This window comes from Aspergillus vadensis (assembly GCF_003184925.1).
Source record: "Aspergillus vadensis CBS 113365 unplaced genomic scaffold BO88scaffold_24, whole genome shotgun sequence".
NCBI lineage: Eukaryota > Fungi > Ascomycota > Eurotiomycetes > Eurotiales > Aspergillaceae > Aspergillus > Aspergillus vadensis.
In genome coordinates, this window is record NW_020292062.1 from 113,601 (window position 1) to 133,976 (window position 20,376).

At 48.0% G+C, this 20,376-nt stretch overlaps 5 protein-coding genes across 5 annotated transcripts; 3 read left to right on the top strand and 2 right to left on the bottom strand.

Moving 5' to 3' along the window:
• The first annotated feature begins 729 nt into the window (after positions 1–729).
• Positions 730–1,239, top strand: BO88DRAFT_407354 (uncharacterized protein). Its single transcript, XM_025707406.1, has one exon. It carries the CDS (start codon positions 855–857, stop codon positions 1,089–1,091), a length of 237 nt encoding a protein of 78 aa, XP_025559387.1. The 5' UTR covers positions 730–854; the 3' UTR covers positions 1,092–1,239.
• Positions 1,240–5,327: 4,088 nt separating this feature from the next.
• BO88DRAFT_407356 (uncharacterized protein) lies at positions 5,328–6,249 on the bottom strand. Its single transcript, XM_025707407.1, has 4 exons — positions 6,220–6,249; positions 5,886–6,128; positions 5,472–5,833; positions 5,328–5,418 (listed from the first exon to the last, which is right to left on the bottom strand). Exons 3-4 carry the CDS (start codon positions 5,755–5,757, stop codon positions 5,369–5,371), a joined length of 336 nt encoding a protein of 111 aa, XP_025559388.1. The 5' UTR covers positions 5,758–5,833; positions 5,886–6,128; positions 6,220–6,249; the 3' UTR covers positions 5,328–5,368.
• A 3,641-nt stretch (positions 6,250–9,890) lies between these two features.
• Positions 9,891–11,981, top strand: BO88DRAFT_133090 (uncharacterized protein). The gene is made up of 2 exons (XM_025701401.1): positions 9,891–10,128; positions 10,198–11,981. Exons 1-2 carry the CDS (start codon positions 10,029–10,031, stop codon positions 11,853–11,855), a joined length of 1,758 nt encoding a protein of 585 aa, XP_025559389.1. The 5' UTR covers positions 9,891–10,028; the 3' UTR covers positions 11,856–11,981.
• A 4,612-nt stretch (positions 11,982–16,593) lies between these two features.
• On the bottom strand, positions 16,594–17,793 carry BO88DRAFT_437746 (aminoglycoside phosphotransferase family protein; the record flags this gene model as incomplete). Its single annotated transcript, XM_025709641.1, has 3 exons — positions 16,778–17,793; positions 16,722–16,735; positions 16,594–16,664 (listed from the first exon to the last, which is right to left on the bottom strand). The coding sequence occupies exons 1-3, from the start codon at positions 17,623–17,625 to the stop codon at positions 16,594–16,596; spliced, it is 933 nt and encodes a 310-aa protein (XP_025559390.1). The 5' UTR covers positions 17,626–17,793.
• Positions 17,794–18,050: 257 nt separating this feature from the next.
• Positions 18,051–18,599, top strand: BO88DRAFT_407362 (uncharacterized protein). Its single transcript, XM_025707408.1, has one exon. It carries the CDS (start codon positions 18,162–18,164, stop codon positions 18,327–18,329), a length of 168 nt encoding a protein of 55 aa, XP_025559391.1. The 5' UTR covers positions 18,051–18,161; the 3' UTR covers positions 18,330–18,599.
• Positions 18,600–20,376: the final 1,777 nt, after the last annotated feature.

A 20,376-nucleotide genomic window follows, 5' to 3' on the forward strand; every position in this document is an offset into this window, starting at 1 on the left:
TACGATCTGTCACCGCTGTTTATCATGTGATGGGGTGCATACAAGAGAGTAATCTGGCGGTACGGCATATTGAAGGGAAACAAACATATCTGGAATCAGCTGCAATAGGGCTAGCGTAGGACGTCTTTGTGCTATGAACAGAACACTGTCTTAGTAGCTTGTGTATGGTTACGACCTTGATGATTACCCAGCAGGTGACCAGAAAAGCTGCTAAGTATCTAGACAGTACCTCCTTAGTATGATGCTGATCCCGGACAAGAATATGTCCGATGGAAGCGCACAGCCCTGAAGTGAAGTCAAGGATGCACGATTGTGTAGAGGAATGATTAAGCGGCCTCGGTTAAAGCGGCGATGTCCCGAAAAAAGAAAGTCCACGCAGCGCCAGGAGACAATGCGCAGCGGTTACCACCCGCCATCACATGGCTGCGAGCATCGACGTGGCCGGCCTCCGTTCGCGCCAAAGTCCACCATGATTCTGTCTCGTGGGACCTGAGCAGAATCCTTCCCCTTTTCTCATGACAGCAACTGACGATCAGGGCGTCAAACGAGGAGCCGTGGCGTGTTTGCAAGGAGATGCCTTACAACAACACTGTTAAGCAATCACCTGTCGCTGCTTCAATATTGACAGCGATATCTCTTGGGCGCCCATTTTTTCTATACCGCTACTTCGGACTTGGGCGATTTCAGCATCACACGACTGCAGGAGGTGATCCTAGCATCTGATGATGCTCACCTTTGGTATGTGCCTTTCTTTCTTTGGTCTCTCTGTAGCCTTACTGTATGTTGAGACTCGTAATTGGAGTATTTACAGTATTTCACACAATTTCCGTCGGTCTGTTTTTCTGTCTTTTTCCATGCACTCTATTCCTTGGTACCTCACAAAAGTACTACATCAAGTCAGGTACCAGCCATGTGAAGACATACATCTAAACATTCACGAGGAAATTAATTCATACCATCAAACTCCGATCCAGACCATCTGGGGCCTTTTTGATTGGCAAATCCGCACCGCCAGATATACATCTCTCACCCCTGGCTATGCGATCCGATTAGCCCGTTCACCCTCGACACCTTATATATTGAACCAATAGAGATAGCCAACCTGGACTATATTCTCTCGCTCTAGTTTGAATGCACTTGGATCTAAGCCAATAGCCTTTGCAACCACCTTTGACATGAAACGAAGCCCACAGCAACTGCCGATTAGCTGAGAAACATATCCGAGGTGCAAGTCACATGGATGGGACATGGCGGCTGTCAACCTAACTCTACCGACTCTTTCGGGGATACCTTATATCGCAAGGTCATGCGACAGCCGGAATCGGTGCCTGATCTGCCTAAACTTGAACCGATTTTTTCTTCGTACTACACTAAATCGAGCTTGTCTTTGTTTCAGCTTATCGCAATGAAAGATTCCAGCTATTAACCAACACTTACTTGGCCGCCCCATGAACTCTCTGTTATGAGTGTGCTATCCGACCATACCCAGTCGGCAGATGATGACGGTTATGGGAGCACGCCCATATAGCTATGTGACAAGTCTACTAGATGATCCCAATCCGAACTCTCAGCCTATTGCGGGGAAGGAGTGCTAACCCCGGGAACCCCTGATCCAGTTATTGAACCCCATGGGCCCAGCCCGCCAACTGGCCGCATTCATCATCCACGAACAACAACTATCTATAGCAGAACGACACGGCATATAGACAGTGTCATACTTCCAACAAACAACAGACGAGTCTCACATTCACAGGGCCTAGAATAATTGATCGACCATAGCAATTCAACACACACCCATGCGTAATGATGACTCCCACCTGTACCCTGCAGCGACCGGACCAGTTGCTATGATAGCTATTAACCCACATCAACGGCGGTATCAGCCAACGTGTAACAAAAGCGCCCTAAATCAGGCAAGCAAGAAGTATACAGCCCTGTCATCTGACACGAGGATTTTTTTCCTCTCTCTCTCTCTCTCTCTCTCTCACTCATCACCCCCGATTGAGATATCACTTACTAATTATAATCCCTATTTGCTTTTTTATCTTTTTGGTCTTTCCCCCCTCATTTGTTTTTCCTAGAACCAGGTCTTGGGATTCTGCCAACGTTGCACAACGGAAAAACTAATCTCAACTAGACAACTAGTAGTTAGTCACTTACTGCACATGCAACTGATGATTTCTCAACGGACTCCGTACTTACAGTTCTGCATGATAGTACTCTAGACCCTACACCTGTTCATGTATGTTATGTACATATGTACCTAGATGGGTACTTACATGAGTGGTGGGGGTGTGGTGCAACACACTGCCACTTACCGTAAGTATTTGGTTGTGTCTTTTCGGCGGTGGGTGGGGGTCGATCCCAACCGGACAAGGTATCTGTGAACATGCCTGTTGACCCAAATACCGGGACATGCAGATGCGATGACGATTGTTTCTACTGCTCGGTTTATTGCCTCATCCTGGTTCTACTTTTTCTTCGGAGATAGCATCCTTACCTAATACAATTTTTGATGTTCTAAATGATCTAAGCCATAGTAGTTACTCATATAGCGATAAAATTATAAAGGGCGCGGGTATATCTACCTATAGTATACGTAGTAATATATTATCGAAAAATATGTAAGTCCATACATACATACTTACTTACATAACTAATGATCTACTTTTAATTATTGTCTTTCAAAAACATACATACTCGAATTACGTCCGTCCGTCCGTCCCTGAATCAAGGAGTAAACCACTACCACTACCTCTACCTTACTATAATTCTTCAGCAAGACAAGGCATACCCAAAGAGGCAACCCGCTGGCTAATTCTACTTTACTTACGGTCAATTAAAAGAACTTTGCGTGATTTATGTACGGAGTACTTAGTAGTAGTAAATATAGATAAGGCGTAGTGGATACAGTTATCATCTGCTATCAATCCAAGGCAAACATATGCATGGATCATACCTAGATATCGCACACAGTGAGCTAGGCTAAGTAGTACTCAGGTAATTGAGCTGTATTGTCTGTTGTAGCACACGACTTCAGTTACACTGTATTCCTCGTTTTCGCCTTGGTGGGGGGTTGATCAATCCGGGGTAATTCCGTGAACGTGCCTTTCATTGCTGCAGATTTGGGAGAATGGAAGAGGAGGTGGCAAGTAGGTAGGTAGGTGAATACACAGTTGGTTTCCTTGCAGGATTGGGGAAGAGCTCTCAAGACAGATAGATGAGGGATAGATGGATAGCTTACGTGGCTAGGTAGGAGAGAGATAGAAGGGAGGGATTTTTTTGATGGATGGCTGGTGGATGGAAATAGTAAAAGGAAAGGAGGTCCAAGTCCAGGTCCCGGCCCCGTGTTCCAGTCCAATAGGACTCCTACCGTTGCTCATTCTTCAGTCGGGAGAGTTTGAAGCTATGTTTTATATTGGTTTTATCGCGTGTTGAGGATTTGAGGGGGGAGGTAAAGGGCACGGAGTAGGGAAGAGAAAAAGGAAAGAAAGAAAGGGCAGAATTCAGATTTACCGCAATAGGCTTCCCGGAGCACGCACTCAGTCAATCAATGATGTGTATGTGGGTGGGCTTGATTTGTTTTTTCCTTTCCTGTTCCTCAGATCCTTGAAATGCGATCCGCGCTATAACCCTTGCATTTACGTGGAGAACCCACCATTCCCCTGGAGGTCAAAGCGGGCGAGAGCTGCGAATTTGCATGATCTGGTAGCCGCTAGGCTGGGTTCTCGAACAAAGGTCGGATTTTGAACCGGTCTATTTGCTAACCAGTTCCTGGTAGATTGGCCCTTTCCTGGGTTACATGACAAGAATCGTTCATGGGTTTTGGCTGGTCCGGGGGATGCGGCCCGGGAAATATGGAATGTGACTTGTTCAGGAGAAACGGCGGTGCTACGTACCACGTCGATTCCCCATCGTATGGCATTTGACGGGAAGGCAGGAAACAGCAGTGAAAGACAGTAAGAAAGAGGGAGGAATTGAAGAAAAAAGAGACTGTGTGTGTGTGTGTGTGTGTGTGTGTGTGTTGGGCTTTGTGCTCCGTAGCAACCCATACACTAGTGCTGGCTTATGTGAGTGGTGGTACCCGGCTGCCCTGTGTTTTCGGGTCGTTATCCCTTCCAAATGCATATCCCGGGAGTCGATATCCGTGCGCAATCCAAGCTTTAAGCTATGCATAAAGAATTCAAGGGCCGGAGAAAGTTTTGAGATCGTCTCAAAATAAGGCTAGAGTTCAGGAGGCAATTTCATCCCAATATGAGGCAATATCCGCCCTGGTGAAACGGTTTACATATGATTTGTGACCCCTGGGATTATAATTGGTATCAACAACATTCTCGGAAATTTTGGCGATCGTAAGAAGTTCCCCAAATCGCAAGCTTTATTCATGGGATGGAAAACGTCGATAGCGATAGCCAATCCACTACTACTCTAGGTGAATGCCTGAGTGTATGGCACCAGCCACAGCAACATACCGTAGATCATGTCGTGCAAGATCCAGACGGTTCTATGATCTACAGTGCCGTACTCAGTAGAGTTGAGGCCACTGTGTTCCTGGCTGACGCCCTACTTCGGCCAGTCCCAAAGGAGGAATGGCAGACTACCTATAGAGGAAATAGGCAACGGGCGTTGTGTTCACACAACAGCATCACCGTCCCTGTAGTTGTTCCCAGCCTGCGCGTCCTGTCGAATATCTCTAGTAGTGACTAAGGTCGGGCGGGAGTACTCCGTAAGACACCGGCGGCACCTGCTGTTTATCATTCTTTGTCTGCAAGCTGCACTTGATGCATGGTGCCTTATCCGGTGCCTCTAAGCCGCTGTTTGACGTGATGCAGCTGCGTCCAGTAGCGTCCTTCCATCCCCGTTGGCTTCAAGTCAGCAATCGATCAGATCATAGTGTGTCGGCACTTTCGCAGGTCAGAAGAGCAGTCGACAATGGCGGAGCCGAGTAAAGGCCGTATGGACGATACTGTTTCTATACGGTTCGATTCTGTGTGTGATTGTAAACGAGTCAACTCGGTGTATCAACCTCGATTGAGCATGGATATGGTAGAGAGAGATAGATAGACATGGAATCCCCTTCAGCCGCGACCAGTGGCGCATTAATGCCGCGGGACGACCCCACATCATGTGACGAAGAAGCTGTCTTGTGACTCGGGGGTGGGCCTTTGCCACTGCGGGTTTGTTTGGTTTTTTGCCCCCACGTTAAAGGGGGCGGGCGGGAGATGAGGTAACATCGGTCAGTACGGAGTAGTCAGTCCTCTGTCACTATTGTAGCTAGCTAGCTAACTAGCTGTGTTTTGTACACTGGCAGGTGGCATCTGCATCGACTCGCTTCTACGCCACGGAGTAATAGTCGCCTCTGCCTGTTCTACCAGCAAGGTAGGCGTCCTGATGTTGTCGTTGGGCCTCGGCAACTTTCTGTCGGCATGGACGTCAGCGCCCTCGATCAAGTGTGGATTGCTTTTTCTTGCCTTCCACTGGTGTACCCCCGGGAGTCCCTCGGATGCCCTCATCGGTTGACGGATTCTCCCGAACAATCGAGGTCATCTCGAACAATGACAACCAATCGTCAATGAACAGTTGGTTGATGCCCTGGGAATTTGTAAAGTTCTTCCTACATAGGGAATCATGAGATAGCGCCCGGGTTCCAACCACGGTATAATTTTCACCTCTCGTGCAAGCATCGTCATCATCATCCGGAGAGTTTACCTGGATAGGCTCAACAACACGGAGAGTATGGAGCATTTCCCATCCCATTGTTAGGGAATGACTGGGACCTCCCATAAGCTTAACCGGCCAATGTACCCAGATAAGAATGTAGCTCCGTAGAATTCTGGAAAAAGGGCGTCAACCATGGAATTTCCTCTGTTCTTCATGGCACACACCTGCAAGAGGTACGCCTGATGAATCGGAGTGTGGTCGAGTGGGCTAGGGCGCAGCTACGTGGCTCCCTCTAGAAGCATCGCTGTGGAATGATTCCATGCATGAAAGATGGCAGCTGAGCACTTGGATCATTGAAAGCGGAGGTGTCCGCCCCCCAGCTGCAAGCGAAGCGAATAAGCTCACCATGTTGGCGGGTTTCCCTGATTCCCACCTGCCAACAGAGCTTTGGTGCCTAGGAGATAATGCTGCTCTTGGTTATTGTCTGCATTGAATATGCAAGAAAGACGGGTGTGGGCTCAATTATTAGCTATTGAGCTTTACTTACTATCTACTTACGTTCGCAAATGCCGATCTTGACTTAGTAATTGACTATCACTGTCTAATTAATAGCGCCTGTCTAGTCTTGGTAAGAGTTTATATCATTGCGGGGTTTACCTAGGCCAGCCGTCCCCCGATATTAACTTCTCCTCCCTAACATAGAAGAGTGTGTATGAGTGTGTATAGAGTAGTACTTTCCCCATGCTACGGGGCATTCCGTAGTAAGACGTTTACTATCCGGCAATGCGATCGACTTAAACCAGCAAGTGACCACAATGTGAACCGCCTTGCAGATCGTTCAACGTCGCTACTAGTCTACTACTCAGTACTAACTCGACAGGGCCTTGTGAGGCTTGGAAACTCCCTTTGGGCCCCAATAAGCCGACGAGGTCACGACCCCTCCACATCCAGCCCCTTGAACTTCTTCTTTTGCTTTTCCCATTTCTTTTTTTTTGATAATTCCTTTTGAACTTTCCCGTATTTCATACATCGGAGAAAATTTGGAGATGGTTTGGATGAAGATGGAAAATCAATCTACACCAACGGGAAGCCCGCCTTAGTGAAGCAACTACTACTGTACAAGCAGATGACGGCTTTTACTCCGAAGATGAAACAGCAACTTTTTATTTTCAGTTTACAACTCATCCATCAGGTGTTCGGGGGAAGGAACCTGGACCTTTGACGTGGAACATCACATGATTGTAAAACGTGGGCTGACGGCTTGGGAACTGGCTGGCACTGGCTGTCAGTTTCCAAAAGGGCAGTGGTGATGGTGAATCGGGCGGATCTTCTGAATCCTAGTTCCCCGAACCACTCACCCGGGGATCCGCGATGAAGGATCAAGTGTGGCGTTTTAGTCTATTATTGATATTGTTATTATTCGCAACGGGGCGTTTGGGAAGTTTTTGCAAGGCCCCGTGACAGGAAAAAAAAGGGGGGGTGGTGGTAGGGTGGGAAGGAAAGGGCTAAACCGAACAGGCGGGTAATCAATCCAGGTATCTAACTACTACTCCTTGTGAACGATTGTATCATACGTGTTGTATGTAGTATCGCCCCCCGTTCTTTTTTATTTCTTATTTTTAATTTTCTTATTTACATTATGTTGTTTGGGGATATACTACTACTACCTACCGTTTCCCGCAAAAATAGCATCACAAGTACTTTAGTGACAGCTGGCAGGATTTTCGCCTTGTGACTATGGACGGGGTGAGGAATGAGCGACCACGAATACTCTGTTGTTAGGTCACTCAAGTTAAGTATACCAGTCTCCTGAGACCGGTATTCGGAAGGGATACATAGTCACTGGACATGTGTACTTTGAATCTCAAATCAAAAGTGCTTGGGGTATCGTGGCTTGGAGGGTAAAAGGGCATTGAACACTGGCGATTCAGGGTACATACATACATAACTGCTGCAGACTTCAAAGGGGGCAATGAACTGATAAGAGGAAGGAGAACTATGAAGGTGTGAGATGATCATCCAGATCGGAAACGCTGCGCTCTTTCCCCGGTATGCGACTCCGCCTGGGGCATTTTGCGAAGGTACATACCACCACCGGCTAATAAGAACAAACAGCAAGGAAGATCAGTGCTCAGGCCATTTCAGCCGGAATACTGAACCATCCACGTCGACATATCATATGGATGTAGGAAGTCAGAGTTCGATCAGACACGCTTGAGCCTAAAAGGGGATCAGGGTCGATAAGTTGGGGATGAGGTCAAGTGCCGGAATGCCCGGTTTCAGAACTAGGTCGGGTAGTCTGTGTGTAAGATATTGATGTCCAAGAGACCGGGTAACAGGAACGTGGCTTGGGGAGGTGCCCAGAATGTAGACGGTAAAACCCATGGTTTCCTTAGTCACATATGGATATCAAGAATCTGCCCGAAACCAAGCATGTCCGTGACGAAAGCAGTTGAACTGAATCGAGGAATAAGTCACTAGTCAGCAGGACATAACAATGATAGCCCAGCGGTGGGTGATGGGTGAAGTGTCAAATGCCCCTGACGAGGCGAGGGATTAGGCACGGTGCCTAGATTGACAGTAATGATGAATGAATGGATCTGGATGCTGGGTACAATGATGGAAGTGGCTATCATCGTTAGGTCTTCAATAGTAGTGATCATTAACCCAAATCCTACAGTATGCCAGCCCTGGCGAATTGACAAGTGCGGAGTGATATCAGCAGCACTTCGCCTCGGCCAATCGTTCGGGACCCATTTTTGAGAAGTCAAGTGACCCGATCGATTGACTGGTGAACTGTTAAAGATGCCTTGTCCTTAGTCAGCCGAGGCGATGGTCACAGGACGGGTTGATCTTTGTTTGAATGTTTGTCTAGAACGATCCCCTGTGGCCTTTTTTCTCCCTCCCCCTGTTGTCATTGCTATCTCTCCAGGGGTTTTGCTTTGTCGGTGATGCATACATAGTGCTGCCGGTCCGAGATGAAGCGAGAACCAGGGTGAATCAAGGCATCAGGTCACAAAAACTTTGAGGCTTTTTTGAAGGTGATCCATTTTGGGGGCTGCTGTCCATACCTGGACGGTATTAGTATGTATCTATCCAGATCCAGGGTCAAGCTTCATCTGGTTGCAAGTGTTGGGGGGATGGTGTGGACGCGTTCACCGATGTATAGCTGGCCCTACTGGGTTTAGTGAAGTACCTGCCTTCCTACTTGACTAGTAGTATTGTTCTTCAATACCAGTTTCGTACTTTGTTCCAAAGTGGGACTCCGGAAACAGACCGATGGTAATATTACCGGTGTTATAACGATGTATGAAATACCAGTAGACCCACGGGGGTACTCCGGATGTACCATTGCGAAAGGGGAAATTTGAATTTCAGAAAAATCAAAAAATCGCAAAATGGAAAAATAAAAAAAAAAGAACGCAAATAATCCCAAGATTAATCACACATCCGGGACCACGGATGGGGAGGAGGCGCGGCTAGGAGCCCATCCTTGTACTTACCGCCATCCCCCCATCGCTGGTCAACCACAGTACCTCTCCCTCGGTACGTACCCCCATCGGACTTTTCTCTTGTGGCCACCGTCAAATTCACATTTTCTGCCATTTTCTGCCTCTTTTTCCCTTTTTTTCCCCTTGTACTGAACCCGTTACCAGTTCATACCGGACACTCACTCATCCACCCTCCCTCCCTCTTCCCCCCAATGCTCCACCGACCCGTCCGTTAACTATCTTGCCTTTTCCTCTTTTCTTCGTCCGCTCCACCAGCCAGACTAAGGTTCTCCTCCCCCATATTCCCCTTCGATTTTTTCCCTTCCTTCTTTCCTCCTTCACTCATTCCTCTCGCCCATCACCCTCAATCCTCACCCCCACGTCCATCCCCGACCTCCCTGAACCGGCCATATCTACATACTTCGCGCCAGTACGCCTGAACCTTCGTTCAATCTTCACCCACCCCGACCGTTTGTCGTTTTCGGTCGTTTCTCTCTTGGATAGGTAGTACTGGAAAGTGTGAAGGATCCGCTTACGGAATCGGCTTCGATCAATCGACCTACCCCGGATCGATCTCTCTTGCGCCATACCACCCTCCATCTCGCACAGCAATTGTTGAACTCGACACTTGCTGCACTTGTCGGGCAGCTTGGGCGCCACTTTTAATCTCAATCGACTTTCTGCAGCACGCTGCAGAACCCAAACTTGGAGGCGTTACTCTCAGTAACCTTGGAGGATCGAAGAGGTCTATTTCGCAACTTCTCGCGCCGAACGACCACGCTTGGGGGAGACGGCGACCCCGAAACTACACTCCTACGGGGAAGAAAAGAATCGTTTGAGGAACTTCAACATATTCGAAATTGTGGCGTCGTTAGAATGGCTTCGCGTTTTTCAACCCCCGTTCTGACGGTGGATACGGCCAAGATCCATAAGGTCGACACAGCCAATGCGCAAAGTCTTCATGGCATGTGGATGGGTAAGTGCATCTAGTTCGTTGCGGGTATCAGTCGCGTCTGGTGGCTGACAATTGACTTCCCGAGTTTAGTCTTTTCGAAATGTGCCGACTATATGGAGGAAGGCCGACGTCTGGAAAACCTGAGCTGGCGACTCTGGACACGTGAGACCTTCTGTGTGGAGCCGGAGACCTCCAGCACTACTTCGGTTTTGCCACTCCTTCGTTCCGAAGCTGGGGATTTGCCAGAACTTTCCGCGAGTGTCGAATCGGCGGCGTCGGAGCAGGCTGAGCGGATAGAGCATCACATTAAACGCCCGAAGTGCTTGGACTATAAGCCGGCGGTGGTGCGTGAGGATTCGATGGCCAGCCTTGCTCGCGGAAAGGAAAAGCATATTACATCTCTAGGTTTGGAACGGATGGTGCTGAACATTAAGGAGAAGAAACACCTTGAACCCATTTCTACCGTCATGTCGACAGTCGAGCCCCCTGTCGTCGATATTACACCACGTCCCTCGACCCCTACTCCCGCCACCCCTCCTTCTGTCTCTACTGCGAGACGGACGCCAACCCCACCCCCGTACCCTCTCAGCCAACAACCGAACCAGTCCACTGAGTCTTGCTCGACTACTGCGCCCGAATGCAATGACAGCGATAACAATGGCAATACCGCCGGGTCTGATACTAGCGTTTCTTCGTCCGGCATCCTTACCCGATCCGAATTGATCAAGTCGCCAAGCATCGTCCGCGGATTCTCTCCCTCTGTCATTTCTTCGTCATACCGGTCGCAACCTAGATTGGCTGCCGAACCTGGCCCGGCCAAGCCTCCAGCACAGCTCAAGCCCACTCCCTTCAAGAAGAAGGGCGGCATGTTCACTCTCGGAGGCTCGTCGGGTGACGACGATGAAAGCTCTTTCGAGGATCGCATGGCAATGCAAGGGCCCCATCGCAGTTCTCTTTCTGATGAATTGAGTAAGCCTTCGGCTAGTGGCCAGGATCTGAGGAAAAAGGTGGCTTCGTTCAGGGACCAGAATGAAATCATCAAGCCCATCCGTGAACGCGCTATGGATAACGAAGATGCCGTCGAGACGGACGATGAGGTTTCTGAGAGTGCTATCGAGGACTCGGACTCGGACTGGGAAGATTCAATCACGGAAAGCGGCCGATCCAGTGTTGAGGAGAAGGAACTCTTCCAGCGTGTGGATTCCCGGCCCAACCTTGTTTCGCGTCGCTCCCTTCTCACCATGATGATGCATCAGCCTACTAAGATGGGAGCTCCGACCCGGTCCAGTCCAGCCCTTCAACGCTCGCGTCTCACTTCACCCAATGGTCCCTCGATCCCTGCATCGCCGCCTGAGGACGATGATGAGAACCTGACGATGCGTGGTCCCGACGTGCCTCGTTCGAAGCCCATCATCATGAAGCCCGCCCCGCAGTCTGTTGCCCACTCCCCACGGACCACTCGTCGCAACATGCTCGCTACTGAATTGACCGAGTCTCTCCGCCGACACTTGTTGTGGGAACGTCAACAGAAGAGTGCGACTGCCAACGCGTTCCTGAAGCGCAGACATACGGCGCATGACATGGCCAATCTACAAGAATACCCTGGACCGAAGGGATCTAAGGGACAGCCAGCCGGCCAGGCCGGTGGTGCTGCAACCAAGGCTACCAGTCAGGGTAAGGACAAAACCGGATCCTTTACTCATTACACCGACTTTGGACCTTGGGAATATCATGTGAAGGGGTGGTGAAGCCCTTGACTGATGATTCGACTTACGTCTTCGCCTTCATTATCTGTGTCAAAGCATGTCCTTTCTTCTGGATCGGTAATGTTCGTTGACTATGATACCCGATACTCGAACGGCTACTCCTTGATTCGTTTCTTTTCTTTTCCAAAACATGTAAAGACCGCCGACTGATTATCATCCTTGTGACACGTACCATCACGACTGCATTGCATATTGGCGCACCTAGGGATCATACGGCTGTTATATCCGACCTAATGCGTTTCGGGTCATTGTTTTGCTTTTTTTCCCTTTTTTTTCTTTTCCTTTCATCTTACCCCATCTTTCAACATTGCATTGTGAGGCTGTCTGCTGTCATTATATATGGGCCACGGGAGGGACAAACGCCTTTTATTACATCCTTAATTTCACTTGTACAGATGAAATTTCCTCTTTGGCGATGCATGGTCGGATACGGTCTTCATTGTCTTGTTTTCTTTTTCTTTTTTTTCACTTCTTTTTATGGGTGGACATACTGAAAAGAAAAGAGGGTTTTATTGTTTTTCTCTTATTATGGATGTGATCGGGCCAGGGAGTGAGACAGCCTGCGTTTGATTATTTTGAAGCGGCAGAAAAACATTGCAAACATGCATCTTGGGAACAGCCAGTTTAGCTCTTCTTGATACCAGATACCACTACTTGTTGCTTGACTTGAAACCCGGACCATACCATTCCAGGGTCATTTTTTTATATTTTTTCCGCCGCCTATCTTTTGCGCACGTTATCACCGATGTATGCTACAGTGAGATTGCTAATTGTTGTTTTTCAAAATCCCCCACCCCCTCAACCCAACCCAACCCAAAAGAAATCTAGCGAAATAGAAAATCCACTTTGGATATGATATGAAGATACAACATTCCTTGATTTAGCTAGCAGTAAAGTAAAAAAGAAGAGGAAGAAACCTAAATAGAGAGCGACAGAGAGAGAGGAAGAAAGTGGTGTGTGTGTGGTGACGCGACTCTGCACCCGAAGCCATCCATCCATCCATCCATCCATTCAAACCATGGTGGTGGTCTCCGGCGGGCCTGGGCTACGGCGCACTGACACGTAGCATGGCCAGAAAATAATCACAATAAAATAATAATAGCAACTAATAATGGTAAAAAAAAAAAAATAAATAAATAAAATTGAATAGGAGGGTAGGGAACAGTAGGTACTTAGTAAGTACTAAGTAGGTGAGGGGAACTTTCCCCCCAACCCTCGAACCACCAGTCGTACCTGGTCAGAGATCTAGAATCTCTCGCTCGCACTGATCCCTACCCTACCCTTCACATGCGCCCGCCCGATATTAAGATCCCCCCATGAGGAAACGGGACGGGAGTAGTAGGATAGTGACAAAAGAAAAAAAGTAAGAACTCAAAAAAAGAATTTATAAGAATGGAAATAAGGGGAGGCGAAAAAGGGAGCTGAAAATAGAAGCTAGAAGCTTGAAGCTATGGATGTGTGTATCGGTGTATCTGTTCTGTATGGTTTGTAAAACCATCTACGCAATATTAAACTACGAAGTAGAGATTTCAACGATGATAAGAAGAAGCATGATGGAAGGTAGGAAGGTAAGGAAGGCGAAAAACACATCTCGGGGTTCCCGTCCCCTCCCCTCCCCCACCTACTTGTCAAACCCCAACCAACGACAACAACAACAACAATCGATGACAGATTGCCGCTGCGCCCTTGGAGGAACAGGGGGGTGTGGAGAAGGGGATGGGGGGGAAGGTATGACGGGGACAAAAAAGCCAGAAAAGCCGACTGAACCGGGTTGGGATGGGGATTATTACTCCAGGGTCACATCAGGTTCACATCATATCATGGTCTGGGTTACCATCGTAGTGGTATAGTTGCTAGATAACATCATCATCTAACTAGTTCGATTCACCGAACTACTACGATTAGTTGGTGGTAGTTGTGGTCCACGAGATCTTAGTAGACTCTATTTAGCTTTTTCGATAGAATAATAAGGATGGATACAGGCAGATCAGGGAGAAAAGTGTGCAAGTGTTTGCGCGCATGTGTTCATAAAGTATATCGGGGTCGACTAGATCAAGAAAACCCGGTCGGGAATTTGCGTCACTTGTTAGATGGAAGCTGTTCGATTGAGTTAGACGTGCGGTTTTTGTCGGAACTTTGTATGTAATGTCTGGAAGGTTAATTTTGTTTTTCTAATTCTGTTTATTTTGTTCTGTCCATGTGCTTTTCGGTTTGTGGTTAAGCATATTGGTCCGAGGTATTATTATAGTTGGCATGGCGTGGCATGGCGTTGATGAAGTATGATGGATGATGAGTTGGTGAAAGATATGGTTGTCAGGTCTATTACGATTAACTTCAGCTGGATGAGGTGCAGCAGGTGAGCAGCAGCAGCTCGTAATCAGCCCCTGTTAGAGTTGGAAAACGGTCGCAAGCATTCCTCAACCTGTCTGTTCTAGACTCTCTCTCTCTCTCTCTCTCTCTCTCGTGAAGACTCGAGCTCAACAACTGCCGTATGCGAATGAACTGCCGTGGAGGCTATTGCGCAGTCCCGTTGGAAATAAGCAGGTCATCTGCGTAAGCCTTGCAGATTTACTGGGCGGGAAGAATTCAAATTCTATCTATAGTAGGATCTCGTATCTGTCTACTTCTGTCTACATCCATTGATACAATGACATATCGTAGAGCTGCCATTTGTGTACTGGTATGCAACCGGAATAGCGGACTAATCCCCAGTATAAAGTTCGGTATAAGTTGCACTGGCCCTGGTCTCGTGCGCACTGACATCTTCATTGCTTCAACCACAATGACGTAACGCGGGTACTCCCAGGAAAACCGGAGTTGAAGTAGTATGGAGTGGACTCTTCTTACTAATGAGTTAACAACTCCGTAGATTGTTGCATTCAACAGAATCCCTCGGACCGCTGTAATCCGTTCATGTATGTCGAACAGGTCGCATTCCTTAGCTGAGACTTAGGTGTCGCCAAATGAGCTAGGTAACTAGTAACCACTGCAGTAGACACCAAAATAATAACAACGCACAAATGGTAACCAACCGAATTTCAACCCGCAAAAAGAAAACATAAGCACAATCCCGAAAAAGGGTCGGATCGGAACCATTGGAAGGAAGAAAAGCATACTGTGTACTGTGTAAGGAAAGTAAGAAGAGAAATTACATTTTTTTTTTCCTTTTCCCTCCTGATTTTCCTCTTAATTCTCCACAATATCTCCCTGAATCTCCCGATCACCTGCACCAATGACGGTCCGAGTTCCCTGCAAACTTGCAAACTCTGACGTCCGAGTCTGCCCGAAAACGTGGAGCAAAAGCCAGCCCGTGGTTCTCTCAAACACCCAGACCACGGCGGTGGATCCAACCCCGACCACCAGTGCAAAGCGGCTGAGGGGGAACTTGGCCCGAAAGAGTTTACTGCCCCTGCAGAAAGTCGGGGTGGACGCCGCGCGAGTGGTTTTTTGTCAGCTGAGAGGGGGGGGTTTCTCTCCACTCTTTCCCTTGTGTCAATTCCCAGGATACCTTGTTGCTAAGTACTAGTTTAGTTTTTCAAATTGCGGGTCTTTCTCTCTTGTGGAGCGAAATTTGAGATCGGGCAGCCAAGTGATTCGTTCCCCCCCCGAACAAAGTAGCCCTCACCGGTACTGTGAGCGCTGTTATACAGTGACACTGTATCTGAGTGACAGGTGCTGTACTCGGGCTGATTCGGGATGGTTGTATTCTATCCATCCTTACTAATTCTCACCTTCAGCCTCCCTCCTTCATATCGATCGCTATACGGACTATCCATCCATCAATAATCTTGATTTCTTCACGCTCGTTTCACTGCCTTGATGGCTGCTGGAAGTGGAGCAGTAACTCCTGCTACATACATCACCTTGAATCAATCGACACCCTGCTTACTAAACCAAATTTCTCTCCATCATTTCCTACCCTGTAGAAAGAGATACACACACACCGAGTGCCCTGAAATAATAAGTAATACCATGAATAATAACAACCAATAACCAACGGTGCCCGACCGAGCCAACTGAACAACCAACCAACGAGCGAGCCAACCAGCAATCGGCTACTAAGTACCCGGCCCGACTCCCCAATGCAGCTCGGCATGCCGAAACTTCCTGTCCTCCCACATCCATGCATACACAATGGGGTATATTCGGAACAATACCAAAACAAAAACTTAACTAACTTAAGACACCGAATTATCTTGATTATATCATTTGCTCTTCTATTTCTCCGAGAACATTCTGAACTCTATTTTCCCGCACACCTTTTTTACCTTCTTCGCGCGCTCACCGTTTTTCACACTTCCGCCCTTCTCGGCCCCATCATATGTACGTGTTCACTTTTTTGACCGCATATAACATATGCAACACTAATTATGTGGGTTGGTGGGTGAATCTAGACTTGGCTATTCTTGTTGTAAGATGATTGTCTAGACTCGGAGAATTAGTTCACTTGTTATCCTGTTTTCTGTCTTCTTTTCTTGCTACCTGATAGTTTAGTTACATTTGTAGTAGTATGCCTCGGCACGTGGCGGAGCGGAGAGAGATAGAGAGGTTGTTTGTTTCAGCCTAACTATTATTCTTTTTCAGTTAGTTTCTTTTTCTCAGTATAGTATGTACTCCGTATGACGACGGTCGTTGAGGCTGACCGGGGCGCGCGCATGGATCCTTTGATCGGGGAAATGCCGAGCTAGGTACGTATTCATTTTGCTTGGTTGTTTGTTTGTCACTCTGCTGTTAAGTAAGTTACCGCACTGGTCTGCTCCGTTGACCGGTCGGGGGTGTGGCCCCCGCTTACTAGACTTGGCGGTCACATGATATCAGATTATGAACTTTTAGATCTATACAACTTACAACTATACATTCCACTGTAGTAAAAAGTAGAAAAGAAAAAGATGACATCTACCTACCCATCATTTCTACCACCATAATACCGAGTTCTAAGAAGATCCCCCGGCTGATCAAACCTTTCCCAAAGCACCCTCTCCGCCTTTAGTTCATCATCATACCTCCTCATCACCTTCTTCAACCCACCATACCAATCCGGAACATCATAAAGCGTATAAAACGCCTTCGTATACTCCCAATACTCCGGAAACCACCCGGAAAACTGCCAATCAACGATCCCAGCCACCTTCCCATCACGAATGATGATATTCCTCTTAGCGATATCTGCATGTGTGAAACACGTCCGATAGTATGATTCTGATCCAGATCGTTCATGACACTTCGTGACAGCTTCGCCGTATACTTTCGTAGTATCTTCTATGGGAATCGTCCCGCGCAGGAACTCATGAAATTCGTCTATGGATTTGAATGGCCCGAAGAGCCAGCTTCCCACTCGGATGTCGTAACATTCTCCTAGTTCTGCGGAAGCTACAATACCTTCCTCTGGTGGTGTGAGTTTTCGGAGTTGATCGATGTAGCTAGCAATTTCTTGGATCACTGCTTGTTTGTTTGGGGATGTGAAGTTGGGGTTACGCCATATTTCTTGGAGAGTGTCGCCTTTGATGTAGTCCATTTCGATGTAGATGCGTCCCTCGCTGGCTGGGTATGTGCGGTGGACTTTTGGGATGGGGATGGTGGTGTGTTGCGCGACGTATCGTAGACCTTCTAGTTCGGCGGGGAAACATGGTCCTTTGATTAATCGCGTGGAGCTCACTCTTACTACCTTCGGCGTGAAGGTGCCATAGCGCTTTTTGCCCAACCAAAGTCGAGCTCGAAGATAGAGAGATGTTATTGACTCGGATATTGGCATATTAGATCTAAGTGTAATTCAAATCCGAAGTCAGGCAAAGCTGACTATGACAAGATTGACTTGCCAATTATTCAAAAGCTTGGCTACCATCCTGAGGGCCTTGACCTCTTTGGTTAGATACTTGGGTTCATCAAAGAGGCTTTGTGATTGCATATGAATATGCTTCACGATCCCTTCTGATCACGTGTACAGTATACTTGGGCGGCGTTGGCAGCGATTACCAGCCACTGATATTAGGTGGGTAGGTCCAGGTCAAAGCGTGGATGGGTACGTAGCAGCACGAATGTTCATAAATCGAATGTGATTTGTATTAATTGTGGATCAAGTCTTGTCTTCTGGTTGTCTTACAAAGAAAAGACTTGTGTAAAGCGAACTAAGTCACTAGCGGAAGGATTATGTAGAGTAATACACCCTTCCTTACGGCCCAGACAACCGGCTGGCCCCCTTCAGACATCCCGAGATCCTGATTCGACTAACCACAATCTCAAACCACCGCTAGTATCAGCCACCTACCAGCTGTTTCCAGAGGCGAAAAAATGCCATCGGGAGGCGAAAATCAATCACATGCCATGTGTGAGTGTTTGGCGCTAACCACGTTTACGGTCGCAAGGCAACCGTTGATGCCGATTTTGGTGTGGTGCGCCTTCGAGAAGTCTTCTAGAAGAGGTTTGGGGTTTGGGGATCGCAGTACGCATTTGGCTTAGAGCGGTATTATACTTTCGATTTGTGTGGATGGATTTGTCGGTGTACTTGCCCGATGGGCTGGTATTGGTAATTTTCGGTAATTGGCGGGGGTGGGCTGTATGTAATCCGCTTGTACGGAATATCTTAGTCTGTTTTAGCGTATACACACAGGCGACGATGGGTTCAGGTTGCGGCTAGCAGACTTTTCCATCTTGTATAGGCCAATGACGGTGGAGATAATTGGGCTGTGAGGAAGAAGATTTTGATCTCCAGATCGGTGCCCGATGGTGAATAGTCGTAGCCTAGAGGGATCTCTTGGACGATCATTCGTATCCGCTCGTTGATACTGAAATTGTGCTTCTCACCTGACCATGTATATGGATTTCTGGGTGCATGGGAATACCGAACATTGTGTAGACCGCCTCGGTTAACTTGATGATTGGTCCAACCTGTTCACCTTAGTGGCCGTCCTGACATGCATGCGCATACCAATTGACTTGTTAGCTTTGGAAAAGGGCTTTTTTCTTGTTGTTGTTACGAGAAGGACAAAGCTTGCTATCTCGGCCTTGGGTGAAACAAGCCACATCACTACCTTCGTCGTCATTATGGAGATAGGCGGATATCAAGTTATCAACACCTTCCAAGTATAGCAACACAACACATCTGTGGCTGTTTGTGCATCGAGGCCACTCTCCAGCATTAAGACTGAGCAGCCGTTTAACGTCAGTTACGGGCCCGGAGGACGTCGCTCCGATTGAGTTCATGCTATGCGTAGAACCCCGCTAGAGACAACATGGAACCGTCCATCGAAGGTCGAGACGATCCGCACTAGTTGTATCTGCCTTGCCGGAGGAGGCTAGCGTGTATCTTTACGCGGCGAGATTCCGTTGGATGCGGGATTCCAGCACACAGAATTCCGCATACCAGGTGACCTATTTGGTCGTTTCAATAAGCACCATTGAAGATTTCTGGGAATCGGGACTTTAACTCAATGGTTTAGTAGAGTATGTATAATTGAGTCTCTATTAGGCATGGATTGCTGGATTCAGGAACTACTGTGTTGTTGGTGCTGATGGCTCAGGGCCAGGTCGTATGGACGGAGTAATCACGGAGAAACTGGTCCCTTTCTGAGCTAGCCGGAAGAGCTAGGAGTCACATGATGGCAATGACTTTTCCTGGTGCGGCGTACCTTGAATACGCGCTATCCCGAGGTCACAACCAATGATCTGTCTCACGTTACTTCAATTTGCTGGTTCACACTTGAAGCTACGGCGTCTTGAGAGTCAGGCGATTGCTTGATTTGCTGGGTGCAGTCAGTTGTAGATCAACCGTTCCCAAACCCCGATCCGTACATTTAGGCCTACCGCTTGTTTGGTTTGCCGCACATATTCCATTACCCAACCCACACATTGTGAATGCCGTGTTATGCAGCCGGGGGGCTCGTAGCTGGCAGCTAGCTGTATTACCCTCAAATTAGGGTCCCAAGTCACGCTCCTGAATATCCTCGTCAGTGGGTCCAAGTTACATTCATCCGGGCTCAACTTACTCGATTCGTCCTAAACCGCAAAAGCCACCTGCGAATCAGAACAAGCAGCGCTCTGTGCGCCTAGTTAGTGAGGGGGAGGCGCGGGGAGCAAGCCTAGCCACGACGATGATTTGGCGGGGAAGTTGGGGACGCGTTTCTTAGTGAGGCTTTTCTCTGCCCACTCCCGGCGAGACTTATCACCATTCAATCACTGTAGCACAGACAAACGTACGCCCGGTATAATTTGAGTTGTGGCTTTGTTGAAGGATCAGGGATCGCATAGGGCTTGGGAAATAAATGTCACCATATGGTGTGGTACAATGGCGTCGATGTCTCCCTGCATATCAGGATCGGAATGTTGGTGGGTTTTGGAGCCAAGTGACCGGGTATTCCGCGGGGGTTTAGGCTTAGTGGTATTGCCCGGGTTCCAACGGGGTTTTCGTCGGTATCAATAGTCCCGTTTACATACGGGGGTACTTGTGCTGTACCACTCGCTTGCTTATTCAACTCGACTCGTTTGCATTGCCCGGCCTATGCTCTTT

Bases quoted from the DNA above. Each gene is read 5' to 3' on its own strand.
- BO88DRAFT_407356 (XM_025707407.1), bottom strand. From the start codon at position 5,757: ATGGGATGGGAAATGCTCCATACTCTCCGTGTTGTTGAGCCTATCCAG. The intron at 5,419-5,471 runs GCAAGAAAAAGC...CCATGCCGACAG, and splicing joins CGGGGGTACACCAGTGGAAG to AAAGTTGCCGAGGCCCAACG.
- BO88DRAFT_407362 (XM_025707408.1), top strand. From the start codon at position 18,162: ATGCCATCGGGAGGCGAAAATCAATCACATGCCATGTGTGAGTGTTTG.
- BO88DRAFT_133090 (XM_025701401.1), top strand. From the start codon at position 10,029: ATGGCTTCGCGTTTTTCAACCCCCGTTCTGACGGTGGATACGGCCAAG. The intron at 10,129-10,197 runs GTAAGTGCATCT...TCCCGAGTTTAG, and splicing joins TCTTCATGGCATGTGGATGG to TCTTTTCGAAATGTGCCGAC.
- BO88DRAFT_407354 (XM_025707406.1), top strand. From the start codon at position 855: ATGCACTCTATTCCTTGGTACCTCACAAAAGTACTACATCAAGTCAGG.